The sequence below is a fragment of the Ciconia boyciana genome, chromosome 2 (genome assembly GCF_034638445.1).
Source record: "Ciconia boyciana chromosome 2, ASM3463844v1, whole genome shotgun sequence".
NCBI lineage: Eukaryota > Metazoa > Chordata > Aves > Ciconiiformes > Ciconiidae > Ciconia > Ciconia boyciana.
In genome coordinates, this window is record NC_132935.1 from 24,226,157 (window position 1) to 24,251,848 (window position 25,692).

Genomic DNA, 25,692 nt, shown 5'->3' on the forward strand with positions numbered 1-25,692 from the left:
TGACATAACAATATAAGAATTGGGTACTGCCTAAGTTTACTTTTGAGCCAAGAAACTGCATTCCATGAAAACACAAAGGGATCTCTGGGTGAATCAGTTCTTTAAATGTGAGATTTCTGGAAAACGTGGCTAGAAGTAATTAGCAAATGACACTAAGTGATATAAGAGATATATGGCAGAAAATAAAAATTGAAGTAATTTTAGAAAATTAAATAATCAGGTGTTAACATAATTTTAGCACAAGACGTCATAATAGATGGTGTTAGATACTCAACAAGGCAGAGCTCTAATGTTATAAAACTTACCTAATACTACATATTCATGGTAATTGCTATGTAACTCCCTTTCATTTATCAAACTTCAAGTAAATTCTAAGTATTTATGAGGCACTCTGCTGAAAAATGTTCAACAAGTATAGCTACGTATGGTACATATATTAGGAGAAAAGAGAAGTCATTGCAAAAAAATACAAAAAATATTAAATGGACTTTAAAAGCATTCTAACAAATATAATCCAGTGGTAAGTGGCAATTTATAGCTTAGAGAGAATTTAAAACAGACTGTCTATTGTATATGTGAAGATAGGCACTCATTTGTGTAACCATTTGATTTCTGCATTTTCTGTTAGGAAAACATATCAACAGATAACACAGAGGTTTTTGTTTTGACTAGACTTTGCCGGGGTTTGGATTTGTAATTCTGAGCCATTATGGATTTCTCTTTTGAGAGGGAAAGAAATTGCCTTCAGGGAGGCAGACTAAGATGAAGCTGCTCCTACTGGAGCGAATGGCTAGAAAAGCTGTATTCTTTATCACGTCTCTTCACAGAATGTTTCTATGCACTCCTCAAAATTTACTTAGGTTTTCAGCTAGATGTATGAGTGAAGGATATGATCTGAGTAAATAAAGCTAAGTGTCATATGACAAGGCATGAAGACTAAAATGGGGGATTAAAAATGAGACTAAGAATGGAGCCTGTCCAGAAAAGGCAGCATTTTCCAGCTGTAGAAGTAATTTCAAGCTTGTGCCCTCAAAATGCTTAGTGATACAAATTTGATTTCTACTTTGCTTGTAGATCCACCAAAGTTAACTTGGTTTCACTGTAGATGATATCTGTCTTCTAAGTGAAACTAGAAAATGCTTTTTGGGAAGAATAAGGGTTATTGGTCTCAACTCCGAGAGACTGGGAGGAATCAAGTGAGGACCTGGTTAATGGTGCGGAAGCAGTTGGTTATTTTAAAAGATATGAGATAGTAAAATAAAAGCTGTGATGATGCAGCAGCATGGAGGAAATGGAGACTTGGAGATGGGAGCTGAATTCTAAGACTTGAAGCTAAAGGAATTTTTAATTGAAAAATTAAAGGGGAGGATGATCGGTATTTTTTAGTTGTGTTTTCAGGATACAAGGTGGCCCTTGACCAAGATTAGGACTTAGAACAATAAAACCAATTAGTATTTGGGAAAACAGTGAATGAAATGTTCATTCTGCACACTGTCAGCTGCAGCAGCCACCAAAACAGTTTCAGTTTCAGTTTGGCTTCATTTTCTCATGGGACCTGGGAGCTCTGAGCAGTTCTACACCATCATCCCTTGTAAGACGGAAGGCCAGTACGGAACATGGGAGAAAGCCATTTCCATCATCCCCATGCTGGCTAGTAGAAAAAAGGTCACGCTTGGCAGATAAACCCTGACCCTCGGGGGCTCCTGGAGGTGTTGTGAGCCTCAACACAACCTGCAAAGCAGGCCTGAACCTCGCAGGGACAAACTAGTTCTACACTCTGTGGAAAATAAGAGTCTTTTCGTTAAGGGACAGTAACCAAACTATGAGGGTTCATGTGATTCATGGGTAGTATCAATCCTTATCTGCCCCAGGTATTACCTAGAAAGTCAATTACATATAATATAATATAACCATTGATTCTGAATGCAGGACCCCAAAAGGAAAGCAACAATACATTTTGCACTACTTGAACAGTGTAAAATAACATAAAACTTTTTTTTTTGCCTGGTGTTGTTCTGTCAATGACCTGGGGAGGATTATGTAAAGTACAAAAGGTTCTGCAGAGAATCTGTAACATTCCTAAACAATAAAACAGGAAAATATCCCAATAATAACTGATATCTAAGTCACAGTTTCTAAGTTTGAACTCACAGAGTACTGTATATCATCTTACACTTTATATAACCCAATACCTGAAAGAATGGCAACTTAGAAATAAATAACAACGAATTATGATCCTGCTGGAGATGCAACATAAATTAAAATTCGGCTTCAGTCCTTTTTTGTAGGAGAACGAGGAGGAGGTTCTTAAAGCTATTTCCAAATCTACAACTTCCTTTAAAAATTATGTTTATAAAAGTCTAGCAGAAGTTGTGCTTTGCAGGCACACTATTTAAAATAAGAGAAGAAAAACTTTAAATGGGTTCCAGTAAAGGTATTATTAATATACTAACCACTACTAATATCTATTCAAGAATTTATAAGTGTACGTTCAGAAGAACAGAAAAGCAAATGATATTTTCCCTCAAATTCTATATAAGTAGCAATAAAGTGGCACATAGCTCTTTCAGGCATATTTACCTACTTTGATAAGAAATAAATCTATTTTGTTTATAACCAGTAAGTGGCCACATTCTCATTGAAGTCATTATGCAAATCAACATAGGAACTGATTTTTACCCACTACACCTGCTGCTTCAAGTTAAGTACGGTGAAAAGTAAAAAGGGGCTGTTATTATAACCCTGGGAGAAGACTCTGGAGAAAGGTTCGGGAGCTGCTACTTGAAATGCAGACTTCCCCTATGCAACATTATGTTTTGCACAGAAAGCAAAACAATGAATTTAGATCCATTATTCTTTGCTTCTTCAGAGGAGTCTGCTGAAGTTTGAGTGTGGGGAAAATAACTAGTAATAACTAGCTTGTTATAGAAGATTTTTGCTGTTTATTCACAAGCCAACAATCTCTGCAGAGTATATTCAGGGGATTCTCACATGAATAGCTGTTTTTTACATTTGCTGTGATCCCTAGTGGGACCCTCCGACTGCCTACTGTCTTGCAAGACAGAATTACTTAACTCTGAGTAAATTGCTAGGAAGATCTGATCTCTTCTAACTTCAGAGTTTCACCATATGTATCACATGCTCCAGTTCTCCTAAAAACCACAGCTGTCTTGGAGACAAACATGACTTTTGACATAACTGGGGCCCATCCCACAAAGCAACTTGAAGATCAAGATAAGGAGCGCAGACTGGATCCAATAATAACGTAGGAGCCAGTGTTGTCTGTAGAGCACAGGAGTGATGTAGCTTCTCTTCCCTTTTAATGATATCTAACAGACCTCTAACTTTCATTAAAAGTTGCAAAAGGAACTTGCTGCAAAAGGTGGTCTGGCAACTTTTGCTAGAATTGCTTAAAGCCTCAAATATCATCAGTTTTGGACTTACCCCAACTCTGAAAGGGACTATATAGTTGGGGGTGTCTTATCCCTAAGGAAGGTCAAAACCTCATGAAATCTGAGGAAAACATGGGGGGATGGAGCGGAGTAGAAGAGCGAGCATTGGACCTCAGACTTATTACTGAAATATTAGCTAAACTAGCGAGACTTGCAGGAATCAGAGTGAGAGTTAAAAGGGAAAGGTTAGGTTCCCTGAAATGTAGAAGATCCGGACTGGGAAAAAACAAAGGAAGGAAGGAGCTTTAAGTTAAGCCAAACAGTTGGAGGGACACCATCAATAGCTGATAAATCCAAATCCTTGGTGTGCTATAGCTGTTTTCATAACATGAAGAAGTTGAACATTTTTTAATTATAGTCTATAGTAGCTTCATTAATATTAAAATGAATTCTAAATGTAAATAAAGCATGATATAACTATCTGCTACTACAAAAATAACTTATTTTAGGTATATATATTTAATTGTGTTAAATCATTTGAATGGGCAATTACTGCATGTCTCACTATGCTTAATTAGCAAAAGAAAAATGGAGAATTTTATTGATGTGAATGTGAAAGAAATACAATCCTTTTAAAACTATTTATTTTCGTTTAACTGAACTGCCTTGCCATACTAAAAAAACATTTTGCAGAGGTTAAATAAAGTATTTCATGGCAACCGCTGCTTCTTAGTGCCTGTGTAACAAGAAACATGAGCCAGCCGAAGTTGTGCAAGTTGGTTTTCTTTCCCAGTAAGAGAATGTGGTATCTAAGACCTTGTCCTAACTCATTTTATCCCCAAGAGTAAGTCAAGTATGAACTAATGCCTGGAGGGAAGTCCCTGACTCCAGAAGTATGGATTATTTCACATTTATCTTACAATCTGCTCTCAGAGTTCTTAAAATTCACTAACTTGGCAAGTTGGGAATTATCATGAGAAATGAAATAATTTCATAACTATGAAGTCATCTAGCATTCCATGAATATGACACTTGGAGGGTTTGTCCATGCTTGGGCATTATTCTGACCTTTGGATAATAAGCTGTTAGATGGTTTTGCATGGAAACAATTAGAAAAGTGCCATAGCATAATAGAGACAACCTGATGTCTTAATTGAGTTGTTGATTTCATTTCAAGGATTTGTATTAATCATTGAAAAAAATTACATGACAACATTCGTAATAATATTTAAACAAACTTATTTCATATGATCTAAAATGAGAAAGGATTGTGCTGTTTAGACGAACTGCCTTTCTGAAGCATGCTAAACTTACAGTGATTTGTATTTAACATTAACCAAATGAACAAGGCTTATAGATGGATGCCAAGATTCTCCGACCTCTGTAAAGAAAATTTGCTTCTATCTCAACAGTGTGTGGAAAGCCTGTGCTTCCATATGTTTTCAGTGAAATTACCTCAGTGCTATTTTTTAGTCTCTAAATTTCCCAGCAAGAGATGGCTGCTGAAAAACATTAGAAGCCTAGAAATATTCTTGAAATTACTCCAAGGGCTGGGACAAGGGAGGTATAGCCCCCCTACTAGAAGAGCCTGCTGGCCAGCAACGTGGTTGAGTCAGGAGGAGTGAGCTGTTAGCTTCGCCATCTCCTGGGACATGGGAATCCAACATGACACTCCTGACTGTTTATCAGCCCAGTTCTTCAGTGAATCTGATCAGAGCAAAACAGAATGGGGAAACCCTTTGACATCACCAACTTTCAGCTGAAGAATGAATATCTGAAAAATGAATCTGAAGTTCCTACTGTCACCTCACCCATTCCCTAATGTGTGATTTGGTTTTCTGCTGGACTTTTCCACCTTTCATCCTGCACTTTTATTTTTCATTTAATAAGAAACTTAATAGCAGCCATGAAAATGGGATGTTTTGTACAGCTCAAGTCTGTGACTGAAAGGACAAGCTAAAGATCAGTGTCTCAATATTTAAGTTCTCCAGGTGTTGCATGGCTGATGCCATATATTGTGCTGGTGGTCTTCAGCAGCTCGGCTGCAATTGACAGAAAGTATCAGTAACAAGCTGCAGTTTTAACTCCTCTACTTTTCACTTTGCTTCAGATAATCTTCATTTTCAAAACTCTTTCCAGTTTGCACCATTATCGGAAGTACACCATTATTAGAAATACACCATAATCAGAGCTACACCATTAGCAGAATGATGAATGATGGTCAAAAAGAGGATTCTCTCAACTGAATAATTTTATATAAGTAACGAGAAAATAGATAAGAAAAATTGTGAAGAGGAAAGCCTTACTTAGTTCTGGTTTTATTTAGAATTGCTTTAACCACTTCCTTCTTTTTCCATGTGTTTATGAAAAAGTTTAAATGATTTTTTGGGTGGTTGCTACAAAAGCAAGTGATAATCGGTTATGAAATATGGGTCACATTTAGCTAGCTTTCTACAGGCCTGGTTGTTCTTTCTTCCTCACACAACCGGAGGGAGTTACGTCAATCGTAACCCAAGTGCAACTACTGTCACCTGATGAGTGGGAATCCCATCTCGCAATCTGACACTTGCCCAATCGCACAGAGCATAGTCGCCCATTTGGGTTGCTCGCCTGTGGGCTGGGGCATCACAGGTGTTTTGCTTGTATGAGAAAACATATGTCCTTTTTGAAAACGTGACAAGGGACGTACAGTACTCCAGTGTCTCTAAGTCTCTAAAGGTCCCCCTCTGTGCACTGTTACACCAGTGCACACCGTTTATAACAACTCCTCTGTTGCTGGGCTGAGACGGCCCTTTATTAGCCCACCTTCCTCTTAACTCATGCCTTGACTTCAGTGTCAACTGCAACTGTTTACTCTGGCTGAATTCGCTCTGCACAGGTTACCGCATTCATGTAAAATTCAGTAGTTTTGCATATCCACCAACTGACATATGAACGAAAAACACAGTAAATTTGCCATCTCTGCTTCCCAGTGAAACTTGAAACTTGTCAGCAGTGAAAGTGGGCACAGCTCCTGTTTAGAATTACCATCCAAATTTCACCTTCTTTCTCACATGCTAAGGCTGGTATTTTCCAGGGCTCTAGAGGAGTTAGGAACCCCCATCCACCACACCTCTCCTAGGATCTGTAAAAATTTTAGTAACTCTTCAGTGCAGGACTGCTGCTCAGCAAGTGGGGTGGCACAGGTCTCTAGTCTCCCACTCAGCAGGAGCTGGGTATATATTAAAAAGAGAGAAGGAATGGTTTTGCTGTCTCATAAACACTTTTTTTAGATTTAAATTCTTGCCCTATCTTGAATCAAGATGAAAAGTCCATTTTTCGCCACCACTCAAGAAAACCAACAACATGGTTTCATTGAAATATTTCCTGTTGATAATTTTAAAATATTTTATTTGTTTCAGTGTTTATCCTTAAAAAAACACCCAAGAAACAGAAACTGCATTATTTAAATTATATAAGTGGGGTGTTTCTGACAATTTCAAATCTTTTCTAATGCAAGCACATGCTGAGTTGAGAGATTTGTCCAGTTTGACCCTGTTCTGCAAACAATTTCAGTGAACAGATGCTTCTGGTAAAAACAATTCATTAAAAAAATTCCCCAAACCTCTAACGTACATCACAGAAAACAGACACTGATCACTTAGTTATAAAAACCTGGCAAGCAATCTTCTTTTGCCTTTTTTCAGAAGCTTCAGTTTCCACAACTGCTCAGTTTTACAGAAAGCGGTTGTGCACATCCAGTTCTACCCTCAAGTAACTTCTAAACACTTCTGGCTTTCCTCACTCTTTGTTTACCTTTTCTCTCTGATGCAGCCCCAGCGTGTGGCTCCTGAAAGAACCGGAGCATGAGAGATAGCCGAGACCTTACAGAAAACCGAGGAATCATCGCATAAAGCCACCAGCCAGCTTTAGCAACTGCTGCACTCGAAGGGCTGTTTCTGACATACCTGTGGGGACTTGTGAGAGCGCCAGCTGTACTGGTGACTGTGGAGACTAGCCAGCAAAATATTTTCATCAGTATCCACCTGGCCAAACCGCAGTGTCTCTTGTGTGTCATTACAGATCACAAAATGGCTGAAGACCAACTCCTCTGCCTCAGGGCATTGGTTCTGAAAGGAAAGGGATATGAAAGCCAGTAAGCATCAGATTAATTGCAAGACATTTGGCAGCTGTCTGCCCAGTGGCGACTGTTATAACACAGAAATGCTTCAAGATCTCTTGCCATTAGCTTTGGTCTCATAGTACTCTACTCTCTGCAAAAACTAGTGCTTGGGTTGACAAAATATACCCTAAGACTTAACATATTTGACTTCATGTTTCTGTAATGCAAATCTTAAAGATTTAAAACTACAATAAAAACTAGATTTCCTAACTTATGTAAAAGACTTCAACGAAATTAAAGTCAGTTGGAAATGACACATCACATAGGGCAGGCAGGGCACTACAGGCTGAGCAGAGAGGCATGAAGAGGTTTCTCCGTGCTTGACAACTGATCTCTCAGGCCAACAGGCTGCACTTCCTCTTCCCCAGCTGCTGCTTCTACTTTGAAATGTTGCTGTGGGTCAGCAGCAGAAGACCCTCTCTCTCCTGATACCACAACACTTAAAAAAATAACTAAAGAAAAAGCAGGAGACGCGGGGAGAGTATTTTCACAGCTCCACAAGGCTAGTTTGAAAATGCATCATGCAATTTGACAGGCTAGTAGGAAAAATCAAAACCTATCACGGGTTTTAAAAGTATTTTAGATTTTACAATACTGTTTCTCCTGCCTGCAGCATCCTTCCATCCCTCTCTTTCTGCTTTTCATCTGGTTGCTTGTCACTCTGTTGACACAAGGCGACGATATGATAGCCACAAAAATTACCAGAGCTACAGGTCTTCCGCTCCTGAAGGCACGAACTATAATCCCCTATACGGGAAAGGTCAAAGTGTGACTGCCAATTTGATTTGGAGATCACCTCTCATATATTTGTGACCTAGTCACTACTGGGCTGGCACCTTCCACTTACAAGCAACTATCTAGCAACCATAACAATTACTCCAAGAAAGCAGTATTTGCATAGTCTTCATGCAATTTAATGGGTATAACACAAAGAATTCATCTTCCTGTGCTTTTTGTTACCTCTTTTTGACCCATCTTTCCTAGCACACACTTTTGACAATGCTTTATTGTCGGTTGGTTCCCTTCTCTCCACAATATAGCCCAGCTGCTCTTTTCTCATCCTTTCTTCCCATGACGTCTTCTCTAACTTATGGGACCTCCATGGTCTTTGAGAGCTGATTCTGTTTCCCCTCCTTGCTCTCTCAGTGGACCTTTTAAATGGACATAATGAAGCTAGCACCTCCTCTGTCTATGATCATATGGGTCTCTAGTTCTTTGATAACAATGTGCCTGGAAGCCTGCAGAAATTCAGAGATCAAACAAGCGAGAGAGAAAAATATTTCCTCATAGATCCCTCTGGATCCTTAGTTATCCATGAAAAACAGTTTGGTACATTGCTTGTAGCACATTGCTGGGTGATACATGTGGAACAGATTTTCTGAAAAGTGAAGTGTGCAAGGTATGTCCAATTTAGCATCCTTGAATGCATGTTCACTACTGTTATTAACTTCAGAAGAACCTAAGGTGCAGGTTGCAATTCCTTTTGTGACTGAATGTCAGAATGACTGGCTGGGAGTGTTTGTGCAAAAAATTATTAATCCTAGGAGTATTTAAGCATGAGAATATTTAGATTAAAGCTTCTCTCCAAATCTCATGAATTCTTCTGCATAAGATCAGGTACCTTGTGTGAAACAAGAGTCAGGTGAGCATAACCAAAATCTCACTTTTTTAAAGCAATAAAATTCATTACAAAGCAATATGTCTTTATCACATTCAGTAGCAGATCTGGGTGTGCTAAAGGCTGACATTTACAGTGCCACTTCAGAGTGCAAGTTTATTTTGGCATTTTCTAGTGGTGGATCTATGACTTTTTATTGTCAAGCTGCCATACCCACATACCCATAAGTCTACCACAAATATATATATTTTCCTGTTAGGGCTTTGCAAAATGTTCTTTTTAAAAGGGAGGATTTACTATCCACAGAGCTCAGCATGTTGTTATAGTCAAACCTAGATATAACCCCAGGGGAATTTAAGAACATTTTTTTTACTCCAATACATTTTCTTGCTGATTATACACAGACTGGAAGAACAACACCAGAAGATGATGAAGTTCCTTCTTTTTACCTGACTAACGGACTAACTTAGTTTCAAGTAAGTTAACACAAACTGTAGGTTCTTGCATTTTCCGGAGGGAAAAGAGACTCTAGCAAGTTCTTGGCATGCATAGAACTCCTAAATTGTACTGGTGGAATGTTATCCCATCCGGGATTATTAATAGACTTGCACACATTTTGGTGTTGATGAATGACTACCATTAATCGTTAGTCTTAAATGCTAGATTGCTACTAGAATCCACTGCTTTTAACAGCAACGCTTCTCAAAGTTAAGCAAAAGAGGTATTTTAAGCTCGATTTTATAACAGTTCCAAAGTTTTAACCAAGGAAACACCAAGATTTGCAAAATAAGGTGTTGCTCCATGCTGCAAGGCTTGAGAGTGAGCTACTGATGCCTCAAGTCTTGATAACAACAGCTGACTAAAGGATCATCAAGGAGGTCTGGGGATGCTGTAGCTCAGTATGGCAACTATGCACTGTACAGGAAGGGTTCTAGACAACTGTTACTCTCCTTGCAGTAAATGCAGGAGATTTTTCCCAGACAGAGTACCACCCATGCTTCTCGGTCCCTGGGGAGCTGCAGCAGCTCCCTGCACCCATCACAGGGAACTGGATCCCAAATTCACTGCTGAAGTCTGACAGTAGAAGCTTCTAGGGTAAGCAGAAAGGGACCAAAAAAAAAAGGCAGCAAAAGGATGGAGTGAGGAAATCTTGATTGATAAAAGAGAGCGTAGAGAAACCAGACATAATAAAACCAAATAGAACTGGGCCATCTGTGTGGCAATGATGTTGAAGGGCTGAATGATGACTCCAGGAGCTGAAAACACCTAAGCGTGGATTAGGAAAAAAAATTCCTTCTCTGAATTAAAACAGCAAATCAAAAGAATCAGCAAAAGATCAACAGCCTGAATCAGAGACAGATTAGGGTCAGTTCCTGGGGGACAATTTCCTGCCCCTCTTTAGATCATTTTTCAGCTGTTCTTTTCTCTCAGAGAGGCCTGGAAAGTGTCTCTCCTTTATTGGGCTTTCAAGCATTTTGTGAATTCTATTCAGAGAGGGGAAAAACATCCCACATAATACTAGTCACCAGGCTTTCCCTGTCTCAGGACTTGCTGCTCATGTCTCAGCTCACAGCTATTTCAAAGCACTTCTGGATCTGGGAAAAAAACCCCATAAAATCCTAGCCCTCTTTATATGCACAAAGTTATTTTCTGTGTGCTTCACAAGCTACCGAAGACCCGTGCAAGCTTTCTCTCTCTCACACACACATACACACACTCTCTCTCCCTTCAGTACCTAGTAATGTTTTTTGGACAGAAAGTCTTTAGCAATTTCTTATCCCCCTTAAAGCTCCTCTAAGAGAAAAGAACATTTTCCTTCTGATTGTTTAAACTTCATTTTCATGGCACTATCCTGACATTATCAGCTAGAAAGTTAAATTCTACATGCAAGTTTTCTGTACCATTTTCCTTTGTTCTTTGTGCTTATGGTAGGAAGATGGGGAAACTACTGTGATCACCCATGTCATTCTGACTGATCCCAGCTCATTAAGAAAACTTATGCAACTGCCAACAGAAAGGTTAAGCACCATGCGGACCTCAAGGAAAAGCAGTTCTAATGGTTTAAAATAGGTTTAAAACAGGAGCTTTTATAACTTCTGAGGGGTTTAGGAAAACATTTGCAGTGCAAGACCACAAAGGAATAGTTTTTTTTCCCCAGGAATACTCACTTAGTACCATACCTGGGGAGCTGTTTTCTCAGCTGACCCTGTGTCTCTAGATATCACAAAGCACTAATGCTATAATACAATTTGTGAAGGCTTAAATGCCCAAATAAAGGGGAAAAAACCAACCCCCCCATGCATATTCACAGGAAACACACATTTTCTATCTCACTTGATACTCTGTATGTTATTATTAAATAATAAAACTAAATTAATAACAATCTTGAAGTTCCCTGTCCAGTTATTTGATTATTAAAACCATTACTTTAGCTTTGCATTTAGATGGGCATTAGCCTGTTACTGCTTGTATTTAAACAGGGATTTCAGATTAGACAGTGAAATATGTCAAAAGGGGAAACTTTTAAAAAGTGCTAATCCTCTCAGATTTTCAGCATGTGACTTAGAAGTATAAAGCAAGTTGTATGCCTGGTGTTTTTTAGGCTTAATCTACTTTCAAAATGTTCATCATTACTTAAACAAAAAAACCCCATCAGTCCATATCTAGGAAACAAAGACACTGACAGAGGCTTCTCTTAATCCTGAACTCTTGACCTAAAGGTGCAGGGCCAAATTGTTTCACGCTTCATCTGTCTGTCCACTGACTACAACATCACTTGTTTCAGATATTAATCCAGTAAAAAAATATGTGGAGAATTCAAATAACCTTTCCTGCTTATTAAATTCATCCTTCTAGTTGGCAGCATTTATGTTGTATTTTGTGTGAACAGCAAACATCAAACAATGCTTATCACTGGCAAATTCATTCCCTCCCCATGCAGTGCGTGCCACCCCCCAGTCTGGAGGTAAAGCCACATACAAAACATCTTGGTAGCAATTAATTTAATAAGCCGTTTTGAACCCACTTGTGTGTTAACTGTTCCCTAATTTCAAAGCGATGCAAGTTTTTAATCTCAAATACTCAGGGCTAGATACCCACCACATCAGAACATGGTGGCAAGTACCCTTGACATGAGAGGAAACGAGAAAATTACAGCAACAATTACAGAAGTATATCCTCCTGTGGCTCATGTTAACATTGCCAAATCCATGTATAAATCAGTACCAACTATTCATAGAATGTACCTGTCAGCAATATACTATGCGACATATGGCTCTACTTAATCAAATATACAATTCCATTTTTTCAACTCAGAATATTCCTTCAAGGCACAGAGTAGTCAGTCAGTCATTCACACTGTGATGTGGTTTAAAACATTTAAATATTTATGCACCATATTTTATTTATATGTATAGCTATGTCTGAGAGATCTTTTTTTTTTCCATCCTAAGAGGAAACTGACCTTTCTGAAGGCCATTTTGCAGTAGTTGCCACACATGTCTTAGATGAGGGACTAGTACTAAGTCAGAAATATTTTGGGTTTAAACAGCCTACCAAGGACTCTCTTATACTTTCTATGTTTGTTTTTTATTAAAAGCATTGTTCAAAATATGACAAAAAACAGAAATTGGAGCTACAAAGATTTTTGTTCACATTGATATTTGAGCCAGCTGTAAAGATTTAAATCACACTAGATCTTGTTTTATGAATGTCCTTTTGCAACAAGAAAACCATGGAATGCCCTTAAAAAAGAATTTTTTTATATAAACCAGATGTTTTGTCCTTTTTTGGGGGCTTTGTTATTGTAGTGCCATGATAGGTAATTAATTCCCAGGCTCCACATAGGTCTTCAGGCAGATGAAGAGAATGATTTGATTTCAAGGCTATAGTGGAGTAAGGGAATTACAGGCCTTCAAGGGGTCATTGCAGAAGCAAGGTTCCTTACGCTGGGACTGGCTTCAGCCATTAATGCTGCTTGCACAGAATGTAATGTGAAACTAGTGTTGAACTTCAATAAGGATAGAAGTAGTAGCTGGAAACAATATGCTCTACCGCTCAGACTGAGCTGTGCTTACATATCATGCATCACTCACCTTTTCATAAATTAACGGAATATTATGCATTTCAAGACCAAGATTCTGATTATTCTGATATAAATCCATGTAGTTTCACTGAAACTCAAGCAGTTCTGGCTACATTTACCTTTACATACAGCATTCATTGTCTCCTAATTTTCATTGCTATCACGGAATTAATGTTTATTAGTAAAAAACACTTTAAGTGTAAATTAAAGCTTTTACATCTTGGAATATTTTTAATGAATGTAGTTGGTATTCTAATTTTCTATTAAATTAATCACATTTTTTTCTCACTATTGAATTTGCATACCTGCTGCCAAGCTTGAACTGCTGTATTTAGAGAATGAAGTGCGTATTGGCCAAAGTTGATGAAAACGGGGTCCAGCATTATCGTGCAGTCCAATAGCCTTCCTAATGTGCTGCTGGAAATAGCAGTCTGCCCCCAGATTTTGAAAGGCTTCACAACACTCTGCATAGTCACGTTTCGGCACTCCAAAAGTTTACAGTCAGCTTGAGTTGAAAACTGGATCTCCTGGAACATCGACTCATCGCTCCACTGACGAAGATATACATGAGGCTCATCAAAGGAAATTATCATGTATTCTAGTTCTGATGGCATGTTCTTATCAGATAAAAACGGCTGAAGAAACTTTGGTGGTGCTGAAAAGTAAAAGAACGAACAAGACTAGAACATCACCATTGCCACATTCTGTATGTTTTTGTAAATTGTGTTTTAACTGCTTGTACATATGATGAAAACAAGTAAAATTCATAAGAGTCTACATTTCTGAAATATGAAATTAATCCTGTTCACACTGTTTATTAGATGTAAATAGAACTGTAATTAATAGCAGCTGCAGACAAAAAGTATCTGCAAACCAAAATCTTTTCATGGTAAACAGACCCAGCCAGCCCAACTGCTTTATCTACACACTGCACAATACTTCAGATTGCCACCTATTTGGAACAGAGACCATATTTCTCTGAGAATTTTTGCTATAGTAGATGTATATGCTATTCCACACATAGCACATTATGAATGCAATAAAAACTAGCAATATAATATTTGCTGACATGTGACTGTGCAGGCTAACAGGCTCCACAATGAAAATTGTCTTTGCTGCAATTACAGAGAGTTCAAGACCACAAACCCACTGAGATGCGACATATTACCCCATAATACTAGAAATTAAACAAAACAGTATCCCAAGACTAAACCATGAGAAATATATCATAAAAAAGATTTTATCGCATTCACTGAAGTCTCAGTCCTGCAAAGTGCTGAACACTGTGGCAGCAGACACTGCAAGGCACGTACACCACTTGTGTAACATTAAGCATGCGAGTATTTCCATTGATGATGTTATTTATGCTGTTGGAACTACTCACATGCTTAAAATTAGCATATGCTCAAGTGCTCTACAGATTTGGAACCAAAACACTCATCACTTTCCAGGATCAAGCCCTATTATTCTACAAAAGCATAATGGATACAATAAGTTTTGTGCTCCCTTCGCATATAGCAGAACGGAGCCCCAAAACTTAGGGCCTTTAGGTGCTGTAACAAGAACAACAGCAGCATCAGCATAAACTCAGTTGCTGTTGAAAAATGAAACAGCTGGGTTTGATTTTAATCTGATTTTTGCTTTTTCCAGTACATGTAATTTTAAAGATCGAGCATGTGGAATTGGAGTGTAATAGTGAGGAAGATTATGTATTGACAGAGGTAGCCGACAGACAAGAAATTATTTGCTAGACGTTGAGTGTCAGTCTTGGTATGATTTGATAATGAATATATTATAATATTTGCAAAAACACAAAAACTACTCATGAAGAAAGCTGTCCCTGTCAAAATGTATCTAAGATATTTGCTCATCTTCCACGGAAAGCATTCCTGGCATTTGAAAATCAGACAATAATCTAAAGATCTCTTGGAATGTATTTGCCATTAATGCAATGACAGAGAGCACTGAACAAAACCAGATGTAGCTCCAAAAGTGATCATAATTGAAATAACAGTTAAATCTGCAGTTCTCAGAGCTCTTCCAAGGAATTCTTACTAAGGGGGTTGCAAAATCTTCAGATATTTTAATAGTACTGTTAATATGCTGGAAAATGTAAAAGATCAAATTCATTCACTAAGATGGTTCAAAACTGACGTGGCACCTGTTGTCACTAATCAGACTACGAAAACCGGACGGCTTCTGGTTACCCATTCCGGAGGGAGGAAGGGGGCTGATCAGCCAGCCCCACTGCCTACCGTATGTACTTTCTCAATGCACTGAAGTCACCAGATTTACCCTGAAATCTGTACCACCGGTGGCTGTTGGTGATAATTTATTTCAAGAATGCCTGTTTGAATGAGGAAATGGGGACTACAGACAGCAAAACAGCGATTAAGCAACACGTATGAACTGTATGCTTTTATTTTTCTACATAAAGGAGTACATACCTGTGCCTAGTTGATCAAGATGATGGCAGAGGTGGACTTCCAAATAAGTAAATTGGATCAACACACTTAGTGATGGCACAAACCAAGGAGTAAAACAGGAGTCAACCCTGGTACAGGCTGCTAATGCCGTGGGGGTTACAAGCTGATCGCATGCACTTTGTGAGCCAGATTCACTTTCTGAGCTGCGGAAGGTAGATAACAAAGTGGTAGTTCAGCACTTCCAGGATTTTATCGCTTTACAGTAGGACTTGACCATGTGCCATGTTGGTTTTCTGACACAGCCAATGTCATTGTTTTCTTTTAACTGCTAATGTTAGTGTACATACTTTTTCCAAGCAGAACATAGCAGACAAGTCTGCAATCCAACAACGCTTTTATCACGTTGCACTTTCAATTTACAAACTGAAACACTTGAACCACAGAAGCGAAGCATATTTACAGAAAATAAAGAGAAAATATACCACGTATCTTTACTTGGTGAAATAACTAAACAGAGTACATTACCATCATTAAAGCTATAAGAATGAGCTGAAAGTTAATCTGGTCAAGAGAATGATTTTTTTCATTTTATTTTAAGGAAACCAACTCACAACCATCAAACTACTTCTACACATAAACCCTGCCCCTGTAAGCTTTCTTTCCTTTGCCCTTCTCATTCTAGAGTCATCATTTAAAAAGAATCTCCGAGTATTATAAGCTCAGCCTGGAGCCTTTTACTAGCACCTATTACAACATATTAACTATACATTTGAAATGCCACCCCACTGATTTTTTTTTTCCTAGCCGTGCTCCCAACGCCATGAATTTCCAAGCATTATCTTTCAGTCTCTTGAGGGAAACTAACACTACATCACAATTCTATAGGTTGCTAAGACACCACTGAAGTACAAATAAACTTCTAATTTAAGCCAAATCTATCCTTAATGTTCCTTATTCCCACTCCCTTTGCAGTTTGGCACTAAAGAATTATAGTTTAAAAGCATAGACTTGATTCAAGAAAACTAAGTCCATGTCCTCAGCCCAATACTGCTTTTATTTTTAAAATAAAATTTAACGAAGGATTAAGTAAGGCCAACTTACTATTTTTGTCAGAAAGCAATTAGTTTTTATAAAGCACCATGACTATATTTCCATTGACATTTTAAAGATATTTTAAATTCAAACACAAGTTTAAATTTGAACATTGGCTTTCAAAGCAACATGTCTTATGCTTTTAGGACCAAATTTTTCATCGCTCCATGTGTGTTACTGCAAAATTATGCACAAATATAGCTGGTACTCAAAATGTTCAGCTGAAAATGCATAGAATTCCATGGATAGGTAAATTTATCAGTATTATTTTGTGTTATGGTAACTAGCTAGTATGGTATTTATTTATGGAGCTTAATTCCAACTTTAGATTTGTGGACATAAATCAAAATACTTGTGTAGCAGTAAAACCCAACTAAAACTAGCTAAATCTTGAAGAATCAAGACAGGATATCAGGAATGGATTACGTCGGTGAAAGATGAAAGATAGATCACTTAATCAGATTTTTAGCTGCTTTCCTGTGCTTCTTTACCTCCTCAAATTGCCTGTTTACATTTCAAAAATGGTGTTGTAGGCCTTTTGAGAACTGGCTTCTTTGGAAATAAAATTATTCATTGTGTTCACATGATAAAACATCTATGGGAGTGGACTAGAGTCAGAGAAATGGGATGCTTTTCTTTGCTCTGCCATGGGTATTCCTTAGATTGTTGGAACAAAGCATGGAAGCAAATCCAAAAGCCACCAAAATTCATATGCCGATTTAGAACATTAAATAATTTTGAATCTGTGAAACTGGTTAGTTCTTTCAGAATAACTGTCAATGTTTTAAGAATTTTTGCTCATTGCATTTTGATTAGAAACAGAAGTTCAGGGACATATGGAATGAAAATAGAAAAAGGGTAGAGGGGTGCAAACAAATGTTAATCGAGCTATGAGGAACTTTAAAAAAATTACACTTTGATATTCTGAATTAAGACTTAATTTGCACAAACAGCTATAACACTAACTGCAGTAAAAAGGAAGGACATTTATTTCTGAAATTTGGGATTTATTCTGAAATTATAAATTTCTTTTCCTCGGAAACCTGTTCCCTGAGTCACCTATCAGTGACTCAGCATTTTTATTTCCTTGGATATGTTTTTTTGGAGATGGATATTTTCATAAAATAAAAAAAAAACCAAACAAAACACTCCAAATTCTTATTTAGTCAAATTTTATACACCTGCTTTTTATTTTCAAGCATTTCAGTGTGATGGGACCTTCGTCATTTCTCATTCATAACCACAATGATTACACGACAACATGACATGCTTGATGCAGGAGGAAATGTGGCAGGAGCTTCACACCAGGAAATAATTTAAAGCATTTAGCCCAACTTTGCTCTGACTTTTCTGCCCCACAAGCAGCAGACCAAGCAGAGGTAATATTCTGGAACTCAAAATATTGGGAACCAAATGATTCCAAACTGCTTTTTGTTTCCTCATGGAGAGTCACCTGAGAAACAAAAAAGGCCCATCACTGAAACGATTCCCTAACAAACTTCAGAGTCCAACCACATGCTTAAAAAACTAACCAGAGAGAAACAGCAAATGAGGGTGGGACAGTGTTGCTCCCTGGGACAGAACTGGCCTTGCATCCTCTCCCGTGGCAGGAAGGGACAAGCGCTGGTAGTGGAGGACTGAGAAGAGCAGGACAATATGGGCTAAATCACATTTTAGAAGGGAAAGCCACTCTACAGAGAGAAGATCACCCTCTAGAAATCATCTGAGAAGAAATGCAACGAGGATTCTTTCATCACCGTTTTCCTGCCTGACCAGACTTTGTTCAAGTGTTGTTTTATCTGTGAAGGGGTCCATTGCTTTTTACTCAACCAGAAACCATATCCAGAATTATAGCCCCCATGTTGTTATGAAAATAAAAATACAGTAACAGTCTAAACCAGTTACAGTACAAAATACACTAAGAGCAGCATCCAAATTACTATAGTATTGCCTTAAAAAAGAACTATAATAAGAGATTGTAATATCGAGTAAACAGTTTTTAAAGGGGGACTGTAGTCCTTACAATCACTACCATGACCCTCCGATTTTAAATTAAATCCCATTTAAACTTTTTGCCTAGGTAGACTTCTGTCAGACCTCTAGCACTGCTACTTTCTCCTTTTACCTTGCATAGAGCACAGAAATCAAAGACACAGTCCTTCATCACATGCTGTGCACAAACAGAAAATAAAGCAGTCTTAGCTGAAAACCCAGGAAACTTTCTATTAAGTCTTGGTGAACAACAGTAGGAGCATTAATATCATAGAGGTAGATCTGATTGTGAAATCAAAGTTTGTGCATCACATGAATACAATAGCAAAAAATCCCACATTCTCTTGCCTGCTTTGGAGCTACAAAATGCAGTGTGGACTGTCCACAACTTTTCAGCTGGGGAGAGAAGGAATAACTAGCTTTTACTGCTTTGTGTTTGGTACAACATGTTGAGGGATAGGTGTAGCAAAACCAGAGGAAATTCTAAATAAAACTGACCTGACTTTAATACCAGAAATTTCTTTTTTTTTTTTTTAATCCAGTGAAATACCAGAATTTTTAAAATGGAAAATACCTGCATTTGAAGTAATTATATATTATAAAGTTTTATAGTTTCACATCATGCAAAGCAGTTCAAGTTAAATATATGGCAACTGGGAACAATGACTTAACAGTGACCTGCATTATTTTTCTTATTTTAAGAGTGGAATATTTAAACCAAAACTGCCATTTGTGATGAAACCGCAACATGGGAAAATATCCACTGGGAAGAAGAAAGAGACCACTTAACTCATTTAATTTATGACTCAAATGCTGGTCTGAACCCAAATTGTTAGAGGTCAAAATCCAGTACATCATCTACTTTGAATAAAACAATTAGCAAGAAACATGATCATGATTCCTCACTTTAATTTTTAAAAAGTAGCAATTTAAGGCTTATTTAAAAGTTTTTGTACTTGTTTCATGGTTTGCATCTTAAGGTATTTTCAATTACTATTTCACATTACTATGTCAGTAATTATAAAAATACTGTTTACATTACACAGGAGATGCACAAATATATAAAACATCTTGTAACGTAACCCATTTAAACAGAGAATGATAAACCCCTCCCAACCAAACTAGGGAGGGGCTTTAGTGTATCACCACCCAAACAGAGCTTTAAATAAAAGTAATTTTGATTATAAATTGCTAGTCCTGCAACATGAAAATGCAACCTATAAAAATAATTTATTCTATGATAATTTCCTTTTAATCCCCTATTTTAAGGTCTTCCATAAACAGTCATTTATGCCATGCATGATTTCTTCCATAGACACTATACTAAATCCCCAAGGGGATGCTAAATTATTTCACTTAGGGCTTCAGATTTGTTCATTCATTGAATAAACATTCATGAATGTTCATTCAAACCTTATTCATTCATTGAATAATGAATGGTCTACAAAATTCTTAAAAATAAACAACATACGCATATATACTATGTCCTTAACCAGATAGCTCCTTGATTTTTATACTTCTAATTACTTCCTGATCAATCTCAGAAAGAGCTTGCATACCACAAGATTTGGATCATGACATCTTTGCATATTCCCATATTCATTATTGGTTGATATACTTCAGCCTGCCAGCTACTGCTCAACATATCAGCTGGATCCACATCTTCTCACAAACGTTGTTTTTTTCCTGTCACATGAGCCACATAAGTTTTATACTTTATAACTGATGTTAGGAATCAGTAATAAAGTACTTAAAACACAAGGGATCAGCTCTCTGGTATTAATAATTAGCATATCATAGAGGTTACCACAACCCCCCCCCCTGCAGAATGTGATGGAAAAAATATTATCATTGAGCAGCAGCTGCGTGCATATGGCAGCTGTTAGAGTCTGACCCAAAATACAAGATCAAACTAAGAAAATAAACTTCAACAAGACTAAGCATTTTTATACTTAACAATTAATAGTAAATTAAATTTGCTAATCAATCACACAGTTACAGCATGTAACTAATGTCAAATCATCATGAGTCTCCAGGAAAACTGAGATTCAATTTTTATAGAGTCTTCACTTCTTGCTCTCATTTGTAGATACCCTCAGCCTTGAAGTTCCCTAGTCTAACACTCGGCACTGGCTTTAAGCACAGCTCCTTGTGGCTCTTCTCACAAGTCTAAGATCTCATGTTAAACACTAGCTTTAGGAACAAGCCTAACACTGAAATTTACCATGAATGGGGCAGTTTCTCTCTCAAAACCAAAAAAGTGTGGGATTTTTTGGTCAAGTAGTAACATGTTTGTTTGATGAAGCCAGAGCCACAGTTTCAGCAAAGTGACTGCCAACATGGGCTTCCTAAGCTACTAGGAATTAGCTACTATACTACTAGGGTCTAGAAAGGTTGGCCTTCTCTGCAGGTCCACAGTATCTGTTACCACCTCCTAAACAAGGCTTCCCTTTAACAGAACGTGATCCTTTAGGGCTTAACCATTACCTTAAACTTGTTCTGTAGCTGTAACTATATGTACTTCAGTGCTTGTGAACTGCCTCAAAACCTCCAGGTCAGTGACACGTGACTGGCATGATTCCCTCTGTCTCCAAGAAAGAGACGGTGTGCCTCAAACACCACAGGTCAAAGCCTCACCTCTGAGGAACAGCTGCTCTTTTTCTGACCCGTTAAGTTTCTCTGAGAAGGATCACTCTAGGCTGGCCAGGACTACTTCTTCCACACCATTCCTTCCTGCAGTCATCCTTAAGAAAGCTTGCAGCATCCTTAAGAAAGCATCCTTAAGAAAGCTTGCAGCAAAGCCTTGTTTGAAGCTTGTATAAAGAGAGATCCGTTTGAATTTCTATCTGAAACTGTGGCTGAGGTAGGGAATATAATCTTTTCTCTTCTCTGATTGAGATCAGGTTTTCCTCATGTGTCCCTCAGGTTTCTGGCTTCTGGATGGAGTTCACCCTGCCCTACACGAATCTTTAACTTTCCGGTCTACTGTTAGTTCATGTAGGTGTAAACTACACCTCTTAAAACTATATAAATTCCTCAGGCCACTGAAAGTATTGGGCCTAGTGACTCTGCGGTGTCCGTGCATGTGCCTAAGGAGCTGGCAGTTCATAACGCCTTCCTTTGACTTCCCTCTTTCTCTTCTGTTCATTGACCTTCAAATGTTTCCGTAGTGTGGTGCATGTTTTTTGCTGCCTTTTTTCCTTTCCTGCTATCCCTATTCAGTGAACTGTTAATGCTTCAGTTTAATTCCTGTTCTTTCAGTTGTAGTTTCTGCTTTAGCTTTATGTGTACACACACAATCTGGAGGACATAGTGCTTCTAATATCATTGCTGTGGACAGAGCAATCGTCTTCCCTGGAGTCTTCTGATACCTCAAGGCCATTAGGATATTTCTACCCCTTTATAACTTGACACACTGATACCACTGAGGATGGTCACTATTGTGGAGCGGGCCTGCAGCCTCCCAGCTGAAAACTCACGAGTTTAGACCTTCTAGGCAGGTGAATTCATGTTGTGCTGTAAAATGCTTCTGATATTAATCACAGTCCAAACTGGTTTTATATTTTTTTTTACTTATTTGTATTTCGTTTTAACCCTAGCCTCTTTCTGAATGATTACAACTCATTAGCTTATCAGAGCTCCCTGAATGAAACATTGCATATAGTGATGAACCCTATTTAAGCAGAAAACAATAAACATGATTACAGTGCCAAATGCCTTGATGAAAAAAATCTACTAAATTTCACTACTTCATTTTCAGTTCCCACCGAGTTCACATTTCTGTGGTGTTAAGCTGACCAGGAAGGCAATTTTGCCAAGGTCCCACATTCAGAGGAATTAACCTTGTCTAAAACACTTAACTTCTCAATGATGAAAATGCATTCTTTCACAATTAACATCAAGAAATCTTTTCCAACCTGATACTATTAATGGAAACCAGATGTTTAATTTTCTTCATTGATTTTGTTAGCCATGTTCGTATTTCCTGATTTCTCTGAATTCTGTAGCTTCACGTAACATATATGTGGATCCTGCACGCTCATTCAAGCATGTGTTCATACACAGGCAGCAACAATCAGCAAATACCAATGATCCAACAGAGTCATTCTGGGTTTTCCGCTCTGACTACAAAATGTTAAGAAGGTCTTTGAAAGCAATTCCACTGCTGTTTGTGGAGAGAACCTGTACTCATTTCTTCTTACTCTACATATTAACCAAAACTGAATGAATGCAAATAGAGTGAATATCTGTCGCTGTACATTGTTTCCAGCTGTGAACATAATGAAAAATGGATCCCCAGTGTTTGAAAACACCGATTAAATTTTTTTACTGTTAGCATAGTAAGCAAGCTGTGTGAATAATAATGTAATGCTCTTGAAGTACTCAAGTTTTGTTTAATATATTTAAAATAGACACTTGGCTTGCTTTAGTAATTTACTTGCACTGAGGACAGAATAAAGGTGATGTATGGCGGGGTGCATGAAAGAAGAGTTTACTACTACGTTATACAATGGATTGCGCCTCAGCCGCCTTCTGTTAATTAGCTAATTTTACTGCCTTGTGCAGCTAAGAGGTTTCAGGATATGGCCTGTTTGTCTTCACTTTTCAGTAATCCTTGTGTTCAGAAAATTGATGAATATGATGCTGCCAGGCTGCCTATAAATCTAAAAGAGAGCTCTTTTTGTGCATACTCCATGCCCTTGTGTGAAGGTGAACTACAGTCTGAAGCTCATTTAAGACCAGCTACTCTTACCACATATGAAAACAGTATCTTATTTCCTAAGCCTCTTGAAAAAGATCTCTCAAGAGCGTAGCAGTAGATTTCTGTTTTTCCCTCCTCCTTTACAATTACCTCTGGTCATCAGCCACATTCTGACTGCTGTTCAGGACAATCCTCCAAAGATCAGAGGCTATGAGCTCTTTCTGATCATTCACAAGGTTGATACTGGGCAGCTGTAGTTCACAGACTTTGCTTTCTGATAGACTGAATTCCCGGAATGCAACAAATGATTTCTGAAGCTCATCCCAGTACTCCAAGCTGCAAGGAATCTGTGATAAAAGGGAGAAGGCATAATTACTTTATGCTTGATTCCAAATATAATGGAATTTACTGTACATGCTAAAAGTGCAAAACTAACTAAACTAAATAAAGGTAAGCTGTAATAAAGAAAAACAGAATTGTAACTGTTACTCAGATTCTGTGCTGTTTTGACTCAAATTAAAATGTTTTTAGAACTCCATTGCAATATAACACTTCAAACTTTCTCCTACTAGGTACAGAAATAGCTACTTGTTCCACAGTACCCAAGAATAACAAAGACAATTTTATTGACATTTGTTGTCATATTAAAATGATCAAAGATGCAAAGTAAAAATGATGATAGGCAACACAATGCCTTGTGGTGGGCCAACACCTGGAATAAAAATCCTGGGACAAATCATGAAGTACTTGTAATCACATGGCCTTTTCTTTCATGGAATATGCTATTTAGACAACTGCGTGATTTTGAAAACCCAAACCCAATAAATACATAGTAGCTTCAGTTTAATCACATCTCTAATTTTAAGTTTGTAAATAACCCACATGGATTATTCCTGGATGCATCGCTGAACTGGAGAGAATGTTATTAGAGACATTTCTAAAGAAAATAGAAAACAAATTTTAATAAAAGCATAGATTTTAAAGGAGTGTGTCTTTGGCCTCTTTTTTTTTTGGTAATAGCATGAAAGTGAATGAGAATATGAATTTAAAACAAATGCGAACTCAGTAAAATATGAAGATTTTAGAATTAAGATACAGAAATCCATAGTTACGGCACTTGTACATGCTCAAGAAATACTAAAAGTCAAGCTGATATAAAGCAAATAGTAAAAAAATGCATATGTATGTGCTATTACCTTTTTTGTGTCTGTGTGTAGACATACATACATAAATAACCAGGAAAAAAGTAAGAATGAGGTATAGATGCAAGGAAATCTAGGCACAGCTAGAAAAAGCTCTAAGTATTCTTCCTTGTTACTCAGTAAGGACTATAATGCACATGGAGGCGACAGCAGGCTGATTAATTAACAGGAATGAAGGTTAAGAAGGAAAATTCAGGGAGCTCAGTGGTTCAAGCCGGGGAGGGCAAGGGAACATAAATAATCACCAAAGAATTCTGGAAGAATTAACATGTGGAACCACAGAGCCTGAAACACAGATTTTTACTACATCTGTCAAGTCACAATGGTACCTGAAGATTGAAAAAAAACCAACCACAGTAACTAAAATTTTTTTAGGTGAGGATGGAGAGGGGAAAAAAAAAAAGAAAAAAGTGTCCAATAACTGCCAGCAAAACTCTGATGCCAGTAACGTATATAACAGAGCAGCATAGCAATATCAATCAGGAGTGCTGATTTAATTTCAAAGACTGGAGTCTGAGAAAAAGGGATTGATTTTGAACATCAAAAAGCACACGTCATATCCATAAAGACAGCAACACATTTGTTTATAAGCTGCATATTCAATTGGAAATGGTGAAGATATGTAAATGTAAGCTGGAAAATTGTGAGGCAGTATGATGATGCCTGGAAAAAGCAAATGCCATCCTGAGAGACATCAGGTGTGATATTTCCAAAAAGCTATGGACAAATATGAATTGACTTGTACAAGACACGAGTGGGGCCTCATCTGGAATATGGTGCACATTTCCAATTATTCATTTAAAACTGTATTAACTCTGTCCTGGTTTCAGCTGAGATAGAGTTAATTTTCTTTACAGTGGCTGGTATGGGGCTATGTTTTGGATTTGTGCTGAAAACAGTGTTGATGAAAACAGGGATGTTCTAGTTGTTGCTGCACTAGTCAAGGACTTTTCAGCTTCCCGTGCTCTGCCAGGTGCACAAGAAGCTGGGAGGGGACACAGCCAGGATAGTTGATCCAAACT

The 25,692-nt window shown here is 37.8% G+C and overlaps 1 protein-coding gene across 9 annotated transcripts in view; it reads right to left on the reverse strand.

Moving 5' to 3' along the window:
• The window catches only part of VPS13B (vacuolar protein sorting 13 homolog B), a 489,796-nt gene that overhangs the window by 41,181 nt on the left and 422,923 nt on the right, over positions 1-25,692 (reverse strand). For all 9 annotated transcript variants that reach the window (XM_072852126.1, XM_072852122.1, XM_072852127.1 and 6 more), the window contains 4 exons: positions 23,619-23,815; positions 15,704-15,885; positions 13,562-13,911; positions 7,340-7,501 (listed from right to left, as the gene is read on the reverse strand). In XM_072852126.1, coding sequence (XP_072708227.1) covers positions 7,340-7,501; positions 13,562-13,911; positions 15,704-15,885; positions 23,619-23,815 — 891 coding nt within the window. The remainder of the gene's footprint in view (positions 1-7,339; positions 7,502-13,561; positions 13,912-15,703; positions 15,886-23,618; positions 23,816-25,692) is intronic.